This window comes from Protopterus annectens, chromosome 6.part0 (genome assembly GCF_019279795.1).
Source record: "Protopterus annectens isolate FY-2018-M chromosome 6.part0, PAN1.0, whole genome shotgun sequence".
NCBI lineage: Eukaryota > Metazoa > Chordata > Ceratodontiformes > Protopteridae > Protopterus > Protopterus annectens.
The window spans coordinates 32,178,666-32,197,512 of record NC_056737.1 but is presented as its reverse complement, the minus strand read 5'-3'; the positions used below and the strand labels follow the sequence as shown (position 1 = coordinate 32,197,512).

At 39.3% G+C, this 18,847-nt stretch overlaps 1 protein-coding gene across 1 annotated transcript in view; it reads left to right on the top strand.

Annotated features, from left to right (window-relative positions):
* Positions 1–18,847, top strand: part of LOC122803758 (lanosterol synthase-like) — a 792,945-nt gene that overhangs the window by 128,301 nt on the left and 645,797 nt on the right. Inside the window, exon 4 of the mRNA XM_044073448.1 lies at positions 13,024–13,132. Coding sequence (XP_043929383.1) covers positions 13,024–13,132 — 109 coding nt within the window. The remainder of the gene's footprint in view (positions 1–13,023; positions 13,133–18,847) is intronic.

The following is an 18,847-nucleotide window of genomic DNA, read 5'->3' as shown; positions in this document are numbered from 1 at the left end:
GCAGCCCTCTTTTAAGCCCTCTAGATAGCTACTGTGACTGTTATTCCATATTTCATTTACTTTTGTGGTGAATTCTACTTCACTTGAGTGGTAGGATTGGTTGGTATATCCACCAAAGTGAATACAGATTTTTCAGAGTGTTAGGTGGCTGCGTTTGCTGGTTGTTTTTGCTATTGTTTATTATTTGTTGCTTCCAGTTCAGAAATATATATATATATATATATATATATATATATATATATATATATATATATATATGTTTTTTCGTATATCCTTTTTGGTGTTAGACTGGCCTTATCCATCCCATGGTGGATAATTAGATATACCTCCCTAATGAAAATATTTGTGATCATACCATAGATAATTTGAGGAGACCCTTGCATGGGATAAACCATTTGGGAAAATTTTCTATTTCCCATCCATAGATCTAAACTGCGCTTGAATACAGACAGGGATAAACGTTGTTTTATGTGGATGGGAACTTTATTCCACAGCAGCAGTATCCTCTGTGAGCTATAGCTGTACCTCCAAAGTGTTCTGTTGATGATGTAGAAGAGGTTTAGATCCCTGGACTGAGTATTTCTGATGCATTTTGACTTGCTGATTTGCAATAAATCCATCAGTAATGGGTCAGAGGATGTCTTGTTTGCCAGACACAAGTTACCTCTTAGCAGTCTGCAGGATACCAGGTATAATGACAGGGCTTTCAGTCAGTCCATGTAGTTTAATCAGTATCCTTTTTAGTAAGGTTATCTCTGTGGGTGTTCCAGTTGTTGCATGTGTCTGGACGGATACATGCCAAAGGGGGCATTATATTCAATAACTGGCTAATGATGGCTGAGTAAAGAGGGACATTGACATTTCTAGAGCTGGACACAATCTCTTTGTTTATAAGCTTTGCAATAGATTTTCTTACACCAATGGACACATGTTGGTCAAATGTTAGGTCACTGTCCACATAAGTTCCTAACTCCCAAACAGCTGAGTCAACTGTTGGGGTCGTATTGTCAGTGTGGTAATTCCCTAGGGTAGATGACTTCCAAAAAGATACAGTAATGCATTTTTTGACATTTAGTTTAAGTCCATGATTTTGGCACCAAATCTTTATTTGGGACAAACCTTTTTGCATGATGGCCGTCAGTTGGGGATTCAGTGACTGCTCCTAGTTTACAGTCATTTGCAAATGTAACCACCCAGAACCCTCTGGTATTGGCTTTTACTTCAGAAAAGTAGACACCAAACAGGAGAGGTCCCAGCAAAGAACACTAGGGGATTTCACTGGTGACTGGTCTCTTTGAGGAGGTAACTTCCCCTATTTTGGTTATCTGTGTCCTATCTGTGAGCCATTTGGCAGTCCAGCAGGTGACATAGGGATTTATTCCTAGTTTCTTTAGCTTTTCTACCATGTCTGAGTGGGGAATTGTGTCAGAAGCTTTGGCCAGGTTGAGGTATGCGGTGTGTACCATTTTGCCTTCATCCAGTGCTTTGGTGACCTTTTCATAAAGTTACATTTTATTATATTAACACTATGTTACGGTGATGGTCTACTGTCTTGATGCAAATGTTTTCTGAAGGATGGTAAGCCTTTTTAGAGGGTGTTAGTGTTGCTCATGTTTCACTTGTAAAAAGCAGTGTAAGTATAGCACCTGACTAGAATGCCTGGACCTTCTTGCCTTTTCTTGTAACACAGCCAGAGAAGACAAGTGAAAGCATTTTCTGAAGGCATGACTGTAGGTATCACAGCGAAGCAACCAAGCAGTCCCAGAAGGTTTAAAAACATAAAAGCCTTTTATTACAAGTCACAAAAACGGTAAGCATTTTCGCTAAAGAGTTTATTCACACCATAAAACATTACTATAAAAATAGGTCCTTTTATAAAAATTCAAAAGCTATTAAGCCAATCACAGAAAAAAACGTATTGATAGAAATTAGTTCTTAAAGTGACAGGGAAATAAAATACTCTTACCCCTCACAAATATAAATATGAGCACAAACATGTATAAATACATACATAACGATGCACATCGTTGAAAATATAAAAAATAAAAATAAAAATTAATGTGAGAATATAAATACAAATATATACATAAAAGTATGTATGTACGTATATATATATATATATATATATATATATATATACATATATATATATATATATATATATATATATATATATACACATATGCATAGTAAATCACATCTGAATCCTACGTTTCTTAAGTAGGGGTTTGATGGATGCTCTTTCATTCAGTCCACTACCTCTATTGGCTCTAAGTTTAATGATCCAATTAGTCTCTTTATACTCAGTATGGTTCCTAATATCTCCTTCCCTGATACTGGGTACAATGACCTCAAGTACCCTGAACTTAAAACAATGTGTGTCCCCATAATGTATCACATGTTTAGCCAATGCATTGTGATCACATTGTTTCTTGATGTTATAAACATGTTCTCTAATCCTGTCCCTAATTACCCTGTTGGTTTTGCCAACATAAAAAGAATGACAAATTTGGCACTCAGCTAAGTAAACTATGTTGGAAGTCTTGCATGTAGCATCAGCATAAAAGGTAAATTCCTTCTGAAGGTCTGGATGGTAAAACTTATCTGAGGTATTAATATAGGAACAGAAATTGCATCCTCCACAAGGACGAGTAAGACCTTTCTTATTATGTTCACTTTTATTATGTTGATAGCATAGGAGTCTCCTCAGATTTTTTCTATTTTTATAGAGGAACCTATGTTGTTCGTCAACTATATGACTGATGTCAGTGTCAACTTGTAAAATAAACCAGTTCCTGCTAAATATTTCTACCAAATCTCTGTTATCTGAAGTATAAAAAAGAGGGACCTTAAGCAGTGTGCTCTTATCACATTTACTATTGCTGCCATTTTCCTTCAATGGGCCAAAGTACGGGGCAGCAATACCCTCACGTAAAAAATAAACATCATGTAGACTCTCAATAATCTCATTTTCGTTATATCCTCTTGATAAAAGTCTATTTCTTAGACTATTAAGTTCTTCAGAAAAACAGTCATCCAAGGGATTCAGCCTAGATGCCCTCACACCTTGGCCTCTAATCAAGTTCCGAAAAATGTATCCAGGATGCATACTGGACCTGGCTAAAAGGGAATTCCTATAACATGATTTACGGAACACACCTGTATTAATGACGCCATTACTCAATTTCTCAATGTATAAGTCTAAGTATTCAATCCGTGAGGAGGATCAGTTCATAGTAAATTTCAAGCAATTGGTCAGTGTATTAATCATTTGATGAAATGTAAACAACTCATCCAAACTTCCTCTCCATAGTAAGAAGAGGTCATCGATGAAACGTCGATAAAATAGAACATGTGCCTTAAACTCCTCCTTGTCATAGCAGTGTTCTCCCAATGTGCCAAAAACATATTTGCATAACTATTGGCACATGAAGTACCCATGGCAACACCATGTCGCTGAATATAGATTTCACCATTAAAAGTAAAAAGATTATTTTCCAAAATCAACTCCAAAAAATGGGTGACAAGGTCAACCTGGACCAAGGAAAGGTCACTATGGTCTGTGAGATACTCATGTACATACTGAATCCCCAGGTCATTAGGAATAACCGTAAAGAGGGATTGTACATCCAGTGAAACAAATAATATATTTTCTGGGTCATGTACATCTCTAATGCAATCATGAAGGTCAATAAGGAACTGTTTAGAGTCCCTGAGAACAAACCTATTTGAACTGATTACTGGTCTAAGATATTTTTCAACATAAACAGAAAGGGGTTCCATGACCCAGCGTCTGCCCGACACTATAGGTCTCATTGGTGGATCAGACGGGTTCTTCTGTACCTTTGCTAACCCCTGTATTATAGGTATGAGGGGGTTTGTAACAACAAGGTAATCAAAAGTTTCCTTAGTGATAAGACCTCCTTTGTACACATCGGTCAAGGTATTAGTGACCAAATTAATAATCATATGTACCTCTCTAACTGTGATTTTACTGTAAAACTTCTCTTCACTTAATAAAATTTCCATAGACCTAGCATAATGTACTGTATCCATGACAACGATGTCCACCTTTGTCAGCAGGCTTAATTGTTATCAATTTATTATCCTGTAGGTGTCTCAGTGCTGTTTTTTCTTTGTAACTCAAATTATGTCTAATCATCATATAAGTATTAGAGCCAATATTATCATAATATTTAAAAAGTTCATCCTCCGTAAGTTTCATGTAAGCATCTACCAAAGGATGGTTAACAGGGACAAAATTACTTAGACTCTTAAGAGGGCGAGTCGATCCAGGTGCTGTTTGTTCTACTTGCTTGTTGGATTCACCATATAGTATATGAAGCATGATATTCCTACAAAAAAACTTTAAGATCTAACACGGTATCAGACATCCTACTTCTACATGTAGGAATAAAATTTAAACCTCTAGACAGAACTTTCTTTTCATCAAGGGAGAGAATATGTGATGAGATATTAAAAAATATTGACTCATTACTTTCTCCCACATTTTCTTGAGGGTTTGATTCGGGGTATACTCCCCTGAGTATTTGCGCTTTTGATACCCTCGACTCATGGACCTTATCCGTCTCCCTCCCTTGTCTGTCCTGACAGGTAGGGGAAAAGAAATCCCCTCACCAATGTTATTAGTACCAGTATTACAAGAAATAAAATAAAATAAAGCAGTTTTGCCAGAGTTTTTCCAGTTTTCCAGTTTTCAGCTTTCAGTTTTTCGCTTATTGGATTTATCTGCTTGTATAGCTGCTTACTTTGGGTGTACTCCAGCTGAGTTTGCTGTTGGATTTCCTTTGGGAGTTTACAGGCCGTTGGTTTCCTTTGTGTGGTTCCTGAAGTATTACAAGAAATATTAGTATTTAAATGATTAGTGTATGTTCTAGGTCGAACAACTCGTTCAGAAACATCAACAACATATGGAGTTTTTCTAACCATCACGTTGGGATACAAGTTCCCTTTGTGATGTTCCTGTATGCCCTGTGTGTCGTGGGCATGAATTCCATCTATATCATCCAGTATAGAAGTAGTACCAGGCCCAGAAGTAGTAGTAATAATGTTAACAACATCACTATTTAATGTCTGTACAACATGCTCAACAGTATCAGCATTAACTTCATCACCACTGGCAGTGCCATTATCATTAGGAAGATTCGCATTAACAACGGAGTTCCAAATGCTCTTATTATTGGCAATATTCAAAGGCATAACAGTTTCAGATAGTCTCTCTCTGGCCATAGGAACATTCTGACTACTGGTATCAGCATTTTGACCATACCTGGGCCACATAAAGATGTGGCCCAATTTAAAGTCATTAGTGTCCCTCAATATCTTGATCTTCTGTTGTAACAGCTTGCACTCGAAAACTGCAACGCCATCAAGTAAGCTCTCAAATAAGGGATTAACAATTTTGGCAGCAAACTTGCTGAATATAAGCTCTTGTTTCTCCTTTATGACATCTATAAGTTTATTCTCCTCAGGTAAGAAAAAATCAACAAGTAATTGCATATACTTGCCGCTTACCTCGAGGTTTAACTGCTGCCAGCATGTTAACAGTTCTGGGTATTGCGAGCCTTGTGTGGGCATATTAAACACCCATAAGCCGCGTGGCACAATCCTTTTCTCAAGACAGTATTGGAAGTGGTGTTTCTGTGCCTGCAGCCTTTTCAGTTTAAGAAAATCTTTCTCGAGCTTGTCCATCAGTTGCTGCAACCGCTCCGATTCACCAGTCGCATTCCCGATGTCGTCATCAGCTAATCCCAAGTCAAACTGCCAAAAAACACTCCTTTCACGTGTGAGGTATTGGGTAAACCTCTTACGAAGGGCATTACTAGCGCTATCACCTCTATCTGGATTATAGTCCAATTCAATTGTGCCCAATGATTCCATTGCCTTGTTCCCGTGGGTTGGAGCAAAAAAGATGTAGAATAATAATAGTAGGAGGCAGCAAACAACCCACAAGACAAATGCTCCATTGTAAAAAAGATGAATAATACTCAGTACTGTAGGTATCACAGCGAAGCAACTAAGCAGTCCCAGAAGGTTTAAAAACATAAAAGCCTTTTATTACAAGTCACAAAAATGGTAAACGCTTTCGCTAAAGAGCTTCTTCAGACCATGAAACATTACTATAAAAATAGGTCCTTTTATAAAAATTCAAAAGCAGCGAGGCACTATCTGGAGCTTTTCACATGCCAATAAAAACGGCTTAACCACCGCAAAGCACCTCAACAGCCTCCTCTAAGGCCTTTGAGAACCCAATTAAGAGATCTTTTCCAGATCCAAAAAAAGAAAAGATCAAAAACTTTGGCTCCGACAGCTTCTTCAGATCAGAAGCATAATAAGAAAATGTTTTCGGAATCAACTCTTTTTGTATCCAAAAATTGCAAAATTAAAAGATACATTGGCTCAGTCCCCCTCGAATCTAACTAAAAGGATTTTGGATGTTGAAATTTTACCCCAGACCAGGTACTCGACCTCAGTAGACCCAATTCCAACCAAGGTCCCATCTCTCTTTTTAGACAGACCTAAATCTCTTTCAGGGATATCCATTTGCTCTTCCAGAAGCCTTACAGAAGAGTATGTGGAGAGATTAGTGAGAAGGATCCTCTTGACACAGACCCAGACAGTTAGTCATTCAACTGTTACCACATTGAGTCAAGAGATATGTCCATCCACTACACCACCTTTGTTAGTTCCTCCTCTGACTCCCTTCAGGGTCTCTGAACCCTTGAATCTGAGTCACCTGGGCCCATTGGCTTCATATCTGAATATACCTTTATCCTCGGATTCAAGGCTTGCTGTGAGCTCTTCGGTTCAGTTGGATCAGGAGAGCTGTCTGAACCAATTGTACCATGTCAGGTCTGAGGTGCTGCATTTGACTCCAAGGTTTTTGGAGCCTTCATGACACCTTGGAGCTTTGACAGTGATCAGTTCAGCTCTGACTTCAGCCCCAGGTAGCTGTCCTTGGGCAGGATGGGATTGTGGATCAGAGACATCCTATCTCGGATCCCATCTTATCCCTCTATGGGGCAGTCAACCTTTGTGGCCATGGAGAGAGCCCTGTCTGCACCCTTGACTCAGATGGTACCTACCCTCTGGGATCCTCTGTGTACATCTGTCCCGTATCTGTATCTGGAGTCTCAACTAGCCTGTCCACAGGGGCAGCTGGTACTGAAATCCCAGGTTTCCCATTAGGGTATCCCCATTTCTTCTGACACCTCCCCAGAGTCCCCTACTGAGGAGGTTCCTAAGAAGAAAATATGTTAGAGAAAACATTTAGATTCCCCCGAATCTGTCACTGAAGATACAGATTTTGATGAAGACGAAGGATCTCCATGGTCACCTCCTGATGTTGTCTCATTTGTAGACATCCTCAAAATCCTGAAGCAGAGACGTGGCTGGAAGTCCAGCAATCCTTTGTCAGAAGAATCTGTACTCCTGGAAGCACTTGGTACCAGCCCATCTACCTCCTGGGTTACCCCACCTGCCAATGAGCTCATTAACCTGGTCTCACAGTGGGCTTGGAAGGATCTGGACACCATTAAGCCAATTCCCAGGAAGTCCGACAAAACTATGACAGCTCCAGAGAATAAACTGTTTTGGTCCAAGGGTGTGCCAGTTGATGCTGTGTTCGTGGCAGCGGCCACTAAGAAGGAACCCAGAGAAGAAAATAAAGTTCCTCTGTTCATCCCCCCCTAGAGTCTTAGGTGATGGAGAGATTCGGAAAGAGTGTCTGTGCTTCAGCGATCTTCACCTTAAGGTGCCTGAACTACTTGGCACATTTCACTAGGCTACAGAGGGATCTGATTAAGGAGTTATCAAACACCTTCTCAGGATCTGCTTCTGAAGAAGTGAAAGCATCCATCACCTCTCAGTTTTCAACCCTACAGTCTATATCCAACTCCTCCATGCTCTATTCAAGCATATTCAGTTGAAGGGTAATATGCATTCTTTTAAGTTTCGTGTAGTTCAGGTAATAAATATTGGATAAGAGGTGGTGATAGCAAACTTCAAACTGAACTTGCTGAATGTAAATGGATAGACTTCTTCCGTGCTTCCACTAGTCAAGGGTTGAATTTTCAGAGCAGTTTAAACCTGTTCTTAAATTAAAACATGATTGTATAGATTAGATTTTATTTGTGTTTTTTAATATTACCAGGCTGTAGATATCTGTATATGTTTTTTTGTCTTGTTTTATAACTATGTTGATTGGGTATGGTCTAATTGTTAGGTTTTTAGCTTATTATATCAGTGTCATGTATACTTAATTGAATATTGTTGCCTATTGGCTAATGTGTATATTTAATGTAACAATTGACCCAGCCTTTTATGCATTGAGAAAGAGTTTTTTGCTTGAAAGCTTTGCATTGTGTTTTATTAAAACAAGCCTTGACATTGCATTCCTGGCTTGGTGTCTGTTTTGCTCATTTCTAATGTAGCAGAAGGAACCTTAGTGGCAGTAGGTTCAGGAGTTGCCATTAGGAGACATGTCTGGATGCAATTATGTGATTTTGCAGAGCCCTTTAAATCATCATTTGTCAATGCTCTTTTTGATGCACAGCCCTTTTTGGACCCAAGGTTAAAGACACATTCTCCAGGTGTGAGAAGGGTGGAAAGATCCTTTCTGATGGGGGCGTACATTTTTCCACCCATCAGAAATCCTTTTTAAGGAATCATCGAGGTGGTGGGAAGATGTGGTTCAGAAAATCCCAAGAATCTTTCTGGGGCGCACATGGAGGAAGTTCCCCCGAGGCAGGGGGAGTACTCGAATGGTAGATGCCACCCTCGTTGCAGAGGTGGCCTGCAGACACAAGGGTCCAGAGATTCTTTCTTTGGTAAGCCCTTGCAGCGCTTCTGACAGCAGGTTGAGTTGTCCCCCCTCTGGAGGCATTCAAGGGTTGTTTGTCCCTACACCAGAGAGCCTGGATAGAATTAACAACAAATACTTGAATGCAGAGAATTATTTTCAGAGGTTATATAATACTGTTTTCCATTTGTCCTCCCAATTCAAGAAAATTGCCTGATGTTCCACCCAGTCAGAGGGATCAAGCAGCAATTCATATTCAAAAGCTGCTAGAAAAAAGAATCATCCAAGAGGTCTTCCCAGACCAGACAGAATCCGGAACTTACTCAAGATAATTTTTAGTGCCAAAGCAAATGGGATTAGAGACCATTCTGGATCTCAGCATCTTAAACAAATCTGTTCAAAAGACCAAGTTCATTATGATCACGGTTCAGTCCATTCCCCCTTTTTTGGAAAAGGACAGTTGGATGTGCTCAATAGAGCTTCAGGATGCATACTATCATATAAAGATGAACAGGTGTTCTGGAAGATTTTTAAGCTTCTGGCTGGGAGTCAGTCACTATCAGTTCAGGGATCTGCCCTTTGGTCTCACCACATCCCCCAGGGTGTTCACCAAATGTATGGCAGTAGTAACAGCTCACCTGAGACTACAGGGATTCCTGGTGTTTCCATGCTTAGACGACTGGCTCATTTCTGCCCTGACCAGGCATTAGCAAGACAAAAAGTGATCCAGACGTACTCTACTAGGAATCACCATAAACTACCAAATGTCTCATCTAGAAGCAAGTCAAAGTCTAGAGTCCATAGGAGCACTCCTCGATATAAAATCTGCTATAGCCTCACTTCCCCTCTCCAGAGTTCAAACAATAAGATCGCAAGTGAAAAAGATAATTTGTAGTACCAGAATCACAACCTGCCTGGTCCTTCAGGCTCTGAGATCAATGGCGGCAGCAATAACATTACTACCCTTAGCCAGATATCACATGAGAATTCTGCAGTGGATCCTAACCTCGCAATGGTGAAGCCTTCATTTTCCTTTATCTGCTCTGATCCAAATCACCAATATATGCAAAAGGGATCTACTGTGGTGGATTCAGTTAGAAGAAGTTCTACAGGGATGTTTATTTGTCCCATCTTAGCCCAAAGCCATTGTCATCACCGATACTTCCCAGCTGGGGGGAGGCATTACCTGGGAAAAACAATCCAAGGCACTTGGTCCCCAAAGAGGCCAATTTTGCATATCAATGTCTTAGAGTTGAGAGCAGTGATTTTAGCATTGCAGGCCTTTCAGAATGCTCTTCTTTCAGGAATGATTGCGATTCAAATAGACAACATTTCAGTGGTTTGATACATCAAAAAACAAGGAGGAACCAGATCTTACCCCTGTGTCGAGAAGCACTCGGGATTTGGCAGTGGGCAATCTCTTCCAACCACTTTCTTATAGCAATTCTTATTCCAGGGAAATCCAACATACTAGCAGACAAACTGAGCAGGTGCATTCTACTATCTTACAAGTGGTCCCTCAAAAAGGATGTAGTGGAAGACATTTTCTGACAGTGGGGCCAGTCTTCCTGCAGTCTCTTTGCATCTTCCTTAAACAACAAGTGTAGCAGCTGCTTTGCTCTAATCACCCCACAGGGGTAGTCACCAAGGAATGCTCTTCTCTACAAATGGCCCTCTGGTCTACTGTATGCTTACCTCCCAACTCATTTGATTCCAAAGCTCCTACAGAGAGCTGCCAAGTTGAAGAGCAAGGTCATCCTTATTGCACCCTATTGGCATCAATACATTTGGTTTCTCTTCCTGTAGCCTCATGTAGCACATCAACCCTGGATTCTGGACCCAGTTCCAGATCTGCTGCCTCACCCGACAGGCATGATCCATCCGAACCTTCCCAGTTTCAAACTGATGGCTTGGTTTCTCCATTTCTAGTAATAACCAGATAACCTATGCTATCGTCTCCTGTTCGTCACCTTTTGCTGTCTTACCTTAAACCATCAACAAGTAAGCTTTATGCCAGTAAATGGAAGAGATTGGTACAAGGGGTTGTTCAACATCATATTGACCCCTTTTCTGCCCTGATTCACTGCATTTTCAACTTCTTGACAAAGCTTTTTAGTGAAGGAGTCAGTGCTTCAACAGTTAAAGTTCAGTTGGTAGAAACTTCTAATTTCAATAGTGGATTTGATGATTCATCACTCGCTTTTCATAAACTTTGTAAAACCTTTTTGTGAAACCTCCTTTTAAAGATCCTACCCCTCCGTGGGATCCTAATCTGGTACTACAATCCTTGATCCATTCACCCTTTGAATCCGCAGATGGCTGTAGTCTTAAATTTCTTTCTTGGAAAACGTTACTGTTATTGGCCATTACTTCTGCCAGACAAATTTCAGAAATTCAGGCCTCGTCTGTGAAGCCACCATACCTAAGTTTTCATAAAGATAAAGTTACGCTATGGACTAATGCACCTTTTTGCCTAAAATAGTATCAGAATCCCATATTAACCAGTCCATCAGTTTACCGGTTTTCTTTCCAAATTATTGGACCAAAGGTGAATACTTATTTCATCTATTGGATGTTGATAGGCAACTACACTTCTGTCTACACAGAACAAAAACTATTAGAACTGCAGATCGGTTATTTGTCACATTTGTGGATGTGAGACTGGGTAAACCAGTGTCCAAAGTCACCCTAGCCAGATGGCTTACAGGCATCACCTTGATTTACAAGAAAGTGAATATTCCTTTTCCAAGACAGATAAGTGCTAATTCAGCAAGGTCTGTAGCAACAACTTCTGTTTATCCAGAGCTTCCATGGATGAGATATGTGTGGCAGCAACTTGGACTTCTGCCCATACCTTCATCACTTATTATAATTTAGATTTGATATGAAGAAATAGAGCATCATTTGGCTTACCAGTGCTTAAAAATATCCTTCCTTGAGTCCACCCTGGGATGTAGGTAACATCAGACAAAGAAGTTATGTACTTATCATGATGTTCCATGTGTGCTGTCCATTTTCATTCTTCCTCAACTCCCCACCCACCAATCCCCATCCTTATGTTTTTCCTGGAAGAGAGAGTGAATATAAAATTACTGTATATGCCAGTCATGATAAAGATCCTGATAAGGCCTTGTCTAGCCTTTTTTCTGTATTTACATTCATGTTTATTTGTATGATTATTTCCTTACGTTATAGCTGGCAAACAAGCTCTGAGGCATTTGGGGTTGGTGCGTTCAGGGTAAGGGAGAAACTCGAGAGAGTTCTATGTTGCTAAGAGCGTTTGCAACGGCAGAGTCACATCTGATGGTTTGGATCCGAACCCATTAGTTGAGGAAGAATGAAAATGTATAACACAGATGGAACGTTGCGGTAAGTACAAAACTTATTTTTAGTTACAGAAAGAACAAGCTAAAGTGTTTTACCGACTTTGAAAGCCAGTAAAGCACTTGACGAGTGTTGTCACATAGACAGCAAGTAAGGAAAAAATCATGAACAGTTTTTAAATGCTGCCTTAATTTAAATAAGTTATTTAATAGTCTGACGTCTGTAAACTTACATGGACATTGGAGGAAAGATATTCAGGGACCCTTGAGAGTGAAGTAATGTCCCTTCCCTTATACCCAACTGTAACAGTACTTAGGAGGTGAGTAACATTTTATTACACAACTCTGAAAACACTGTTACAGTCTGGTATCATGCTACAGAAGCTTGTAACACATTTATTTTTTTCCAGTTTTTGAGTGTAATCACTGTGGCACATTCATTATATATAGAAAAATATGCTTAAAGCAGATTCTGTGTGTAGAACACTCGAAGTAAGCAGATAGTATTATAAATAGTAAATATGAGAAGAAATACAAGTTATGAGTGAGTGTTCTAGGCTAAAATGGCAAATTCCATAAAAAATCTTGTTTTTTCCAATATTTATAGACAGAACAAATTTGGGATTTACCTGTATTTTCTCCAGAAAAAAATGGAAAATCCAGGTCCCTGAAAGTAATGGATTCAGAAACTGACATGATGATGCATGATGCATAAGACGAGAATAAGGCATTGGTGATGACGTGAAGGAGACAGGCTGTTAGTGGCTTTAGCATGGATGGGTCATCTTTCTGTGGTTTTGTAGTTTGTAAAACACTTATGAATGAGGTTATACTCATAGTGACTGCTATAATACTTTATTTTTTATTATGTGCATCCAGGGCTTTTGATCACATGTCATGTAGCCAGCATTCCCTTGCCAGAAGCCTTTAAGAAGGAGATGATACGGTACCTTCGTTCAGTGCAACTTCCTGATGGCGGATGGGGACTGTGAGTAGGCAAATGTGCTTTATAAAGTCTAGTGATGATTGCATATATTGTGTTAAAGAGTAAACATTTGTTATTATCTGTTAATGTGGTATCTGATGTCATCTTTTTTATTCTTACCCAATGTATGGGTTATGGATCTGAACTCGGATCTGATTTAATAACTTTGAATATAGTTTTATAGCTCCTCCCTCCTTCATTTCTGTTAGCTTTTCAGGATTTTTCTGTACAGTTAGTCCTCTTACTTTGGTAAGGTAAAGTTTCTTATATACCATTGTTGGTATTTTCTTCTTTCTTTCTCTACTTTTCTTACCCTATTGTTAGGGTATTTCTTACTACCATTGTTGGTAGTCTGTTTTGTTTAAAAAAAAAAAAAATCTCTTCTATTTCTTTTTTTTATAGTGCAATGGCTGAGAGTAAGCTGACAGGATTCAAAAAATATACTTCCTGTGGGCACAAAATCCCAAATTTGGATGCCCACAGGGAGTGCGTTTACTGTTTAGGGGCAGCACACTTTGATACAAACTGCACTGTTTTTGCTGCGTTCAACTCAAAGGCTATTGCAGACAGGAGGAGTAAGTTAGTTCTCAAAGAGTTATTGCTCTCTTCTTCCTTCTCTGGGACTCAAACCCCAGCAAACATACTAAGGCTACATCGGATCATAGGAAAAGATCCCCTTCTAAATCTCCATCGACCTTGGAGCTTTCACAGAAGATACAAAGATCTTCCGATTCAGCTTCATTAGATCTGAAAAGGAAAAACCTTAAGACCTCTGATCCCATAGTTGTTTCAGGCAGCTGTCCTTTTTAGCCTGTGAATCCAAAGTCTTTGGGTCCAATTTCTGGAACTTCTAAAACTCCTAGAACTCACTTTCCTGAGTTTCTTATTGATCCAATGTCTCCTTAGTTCCACTCCAATCTCATGCAAACTCCAAGGAAACATTCTAGACTCAGTCCACTACTTCATCTGACAGGTCCTCCAGGTGTCTTTCTGAAGCTAAAATGAATAGGATGAGGAGGAAGTCCCCCAGAGCTCAGATCCAGATGGGGGTTATACTGTCTCCATCTTCCTTTGAATCTGTGAGCCTCTCTTCCACCTCCCCTATAGTTGTAGCCCCTTCTCTGATCTGTCCTTCTATTTCGGAGCCCTTGGATCAGAGACTTCAGGGAGTACCAGTGTTGGAGCTGAAGAGAGTTAAATTTTTGACCCCGATGGTTTCCCTGACTAGTTCTGCTCTTTTATCCTTTGATGAAGATGAGTCTCAGAGACGAAGCATTTGCATCAGGTCAGCGGGGCCAAGATGTACTCCAATGCTATCAGATCACTCCTTGCCCCTTGGACCTGCGGTGCAAGATAGCTCGGGTCTGGCTCCTTCATCTAGACATAGAGCCATGCACAGTTGTGGCTTGTCTACTTAGGAAGTCTTGGCTTCTGTGCGATCAGCCACAACTTTTTCTGGTCCATCTGCCTTCGAGGTAGTGGATAGGGTGTTCTGTCATCCGAGAGACCCAGTCTCTCTTACGTCTTCATAGCTTACTTTTTATTCCCCTATGGTTCTGAGCTCTGACCCCATCAGATCTACTCCACAGGGACAGCCAGTACTAACTGGCATCCAAACAATTTATTTAGGGGAACTAATCCTCTCTTCAGACACCTTCACAGAGCATCCCACTGAGGAGATTCACCATAAGAGAACTTGTAAAAGGGCAAAGTAAAACACACCTTTGAGTGCTGAAGGCAGCTTTTACGAATATAAGCTACTAAGTGTAAACAAAGTAAAGCTGTGCCACCACAGTGGAGGTTAAATGCTAGTTTAAAACACTCAAGCAATAAAATCTATAAAAACTATGAAACTCAGAGGAAAAATAAAAATGCAAATAAATCAAGTGGATAAGTGCTTTTAGCAGTTGCCTTCTTCAGATCCTGTTTTCTTAGTAGAACTTCCTGGTTTTAAAAGGTAATGATCTGTCAGTCTCACAGTCATCTCAGAAGTCTCCACCCCTTGAGCAAAGGCTTTAAAGGGACCATCCAGTTCAAGCCAGGCAACTTGTCAGCATATAAGTCGGCAGTCTATCAAGTCTGAATAATTTCTGTTCTGTTGAGTATATCTCTTCCTCTCAAACTTTCTTTAATAACTTCCAAGACTATGAAAGAAAACTTGTGATCAGGGTATTTGGCAATATGTTGAGACAGAGCACTAGTTTTGTTGTGTAATCTTATGTCAATCAAGTGACGCAGAATTTGTTCCTTAAATGGTCTATTGGTCTTGCATCCATAAAATCCATTACACAGACAACAGGTAGCAACATAGATAACATTTTTAGTGTTACAATCCGCAAACACTCTGAACGTGTATATTTTCAGTGTAATCGGATGCTTGAATAGATTGTTGGAATTTATAGAGCTGCACACTCTGCATTTTCTACAGGGAAATGTACCACATCCTGAAGTAATTGGTTTGACTCCAGATCCGTGTTTATCCTGACACAATAACCTCTTTAAGTTCTTCTTATTCTTGAAGCAGAATCTGGGTGTCTCACCAGCTATACGTCTAATGCTGACATCAGCTGTCAGTATCTTCCAATTCCTCCTGATAACCTCACATACCTGTTGAACATCATTACTGAATGTAAGCAAGCACCTCAGCCTCCCAGTTTCACTTTTTTCCTGTAGGATTAGGTTCATCTTCCTTGTTTGTCTCTCCATCCAAAAAAATAAGGCTGACCTCTCATGTTTCTTAGACACTTGTTATCCAGGAATCCTTTCTGGATTTCCCTCTTTTTATATCCATGTTTTTGGAAACATTGTATCAAATGATCCGTCTCTTACTTGTATGTGTCCTCATTGGTACAAAGTCTGGGTGTTCTAAGAAGCTGACCTTTAATGACATGTGGATAAACATGTCTAGGGTGTATGCTGGTCCTATGTAATAAATGATTTTTCCAGCAATCGTTCCTATGTATTTGAGTACTGAGATTTCCATCCATTCCATACTGTAGTGTAACATCTAGAAAAATCTGTCTTTGCTCTAGAACTACGAACCTCAAATTCAAGGAAGGATGTAGTATTGCCAACTTATTCAATAAAATCAGAGAGTTGTTGTTCATTTCTTGTCCATAGGAGGAATATATCATCCACAAATCCCCCATATTAGGCTATATATGTCTTCCATGTATTTAGATTACTAAGTACATGGTCAGTCTCCCATTGGGCCATAACAATGTTGGAGTAACTGTTGGCACATGAAGTGCGCATTACTATCTTCCATTTCTGCCAGTAATGTTCATTCCCATAGATGAAAATGTTCTCTAGAATAATATCCAATAACTTACAAATCTGTGATATGGTAGTAATATCAAAGATGTTCCCTTGCTTTAGAAACTGCCGTACGGCCTCAGTACCAAGGTCATTAGGAATGAAAAAGAGTTGTGACGTCTATTCTTATCGTCACATTGGTTTTGTTATTCAAGGATTGAAAACAGTGAAATAACTTCTATGGAAATAGGGGGGGGTGTCTTTCAATACAGTTGTGGCTCTAGGAAGTACTGATTTCAACTTATGTTCTACAAAAATAAATGTTGGTTCTGTTATCCAACCTCTTCCAGAAACTGTAGGATGCATTGGTGGATTACGTCTATCCTTGTGAATTTTTGGCAGGCCATTAATAATCGGGGTCAGTGAATGTTACTGTCAAATAATCATATGAATCCTTTGTTATTACTCTGGTCATTAACAAATTATAGAGGGTATCGTTCACTTTATTGATCAGCTTGTTCACTTCCCATTTCGAAATTTTCATATATGTCTTCTTATCACTCAGCATATCCAACATTCTATTGTTGTAATCAGTCCTTTGTAGAACAATAGCTCCGCCTTTTTATCGGCTGGTTTTATCACAATGATGTCATTATGTAACAGTTCCTGTAAAGCATTCTTTTCGTCAGTGTCAGTGTTCAGGTTATCATAATTCTTTGAAGTCCATAAAGTACCTCGCTAGCTTCTTACTTTTTTGGGTCTTGAACTTACTGTCATAAATTGTCAAGTTGTGCTGCAACTCTTCAATTTTAGTTAAAAAAATTGTCAGACAGTACTATGTTCTCTAACTCTGTTTGCTTATGTTCTATAAAGCTAAAGGCTTCTTCTTTAAAGGGTCGAAAATATTCAGTCAAAAGTTAGATATATTTAAAATTAGTTTCTAAATTCAGGGCTTGCCACTTGCCCAATAAATCTGGATGTGCATTATCATATGTGGGCATACATCTAATTCTCTCCTCTTGGGATAACACTGTGATGTAGGCAAGCTTCCCAATGGAAGTGTTGCTACTGGAATAGCTTCAGTCTGTATGCCGTATTCTCAACCTCTTCGAAGATTTTATCAAAAGCTTCCATTTGTGATGGTGGTGCTGGAGCTTCTGTGGTAACATCCGATAAGTTAAGTTTAAGTAAGGGATTGACCTGGTTAGTCAGCATACCATGTACCTTTCTAGTCATGCTCATTGAAACAGGAGATTTAACTTGTGGTCCATTCTCCAGTCAGTAATTCAATTAAATGTTTCCTCCCTCAGCCATATGCAGTCCCGGTATGATAAAAAACAAAGACAAACAAAGTAAAATACACCTTGGAGTGCTGATGTTAGCTTTTACCAATATAAACTACTGTGTGAAAACAAAGTAAAGCTGTGCCACCACGGTGGAGGTTAAAAGATAATTTAATAGACTCAAGCAATAAAATCTATAAACACTATGAAACTCAGAGTAAAAATAAAAATAAGAATAAATATAAGTGGATAAGCACTTTCAGCAGTTGCCTTCTTCAGATCCTGTTTTCTTAGCAGAACTTCCTGGTTTTAAAAGGTAATGATCTGTCAGTCTCACAGTCGTCTGAAAAGTTTCCACCTCCTGAACAAAGGCTTTAAAGGGATATCCCGTTCAGGACAGGCAAGTTGTCAGCCTGTAAGCCAGGAATCTATCCAGTTTCAATATTTTCTGTTCAGTTGAATAGATCTCTTCCTCTCAACCTTTCTTCTTCTAAGACCATGAAAGAAAACTTGTGATCAGGGTATTTGGCAGTATGTTGAGACAGAGCACTAGTTTTGTTGTGTAATCTGATGTTACTCAAGAGACGCATAATTTGTTTCTTAAATGGTCTGTTGGTCTTGCTAACATAAAATCCATTACACAGACACCAGGTGGCAACATATATAACATTTTTAGTGTTACAGTCTGCAAACACTGTGAGCCTGTATGTTTTCAAGGTAATCGGATGCTTAAATAGATTGCTGGAATGTATAGAGTTGCATGCTCTGCATTTTCTACAGGGAAGTGTACCACATCTTTAAATAATTGGTCTGACTCCAGATCCATGTTTATCCTGGCACAGTAATCTCTTTAAGTTCTTCTTATTCTTGAAGGAGAGTCTAGATGTCTTGTCAACTGTACATCTAATGTTGTCATCAGCTATCAGTATCTTCCAGTTCCTCCTGATAAACTAAAAGATGCTAGTCCACATATTCCTTAATTTCCACCAGGTTTATTGGAAGTGCTTTCGTTCATCCAAAATAAAGTACACTTCATCAGACTACTGCACCACTGACACCTGTAATTTGTGGTACACCAAAAATACACAAAGATCTCACCAACCCCCCTTTCTGTCCCATCGTAGATGGTCGGAGATCTATTACCTATGCATGTGCAAAGTTGGGAGATAACAAGATAAAA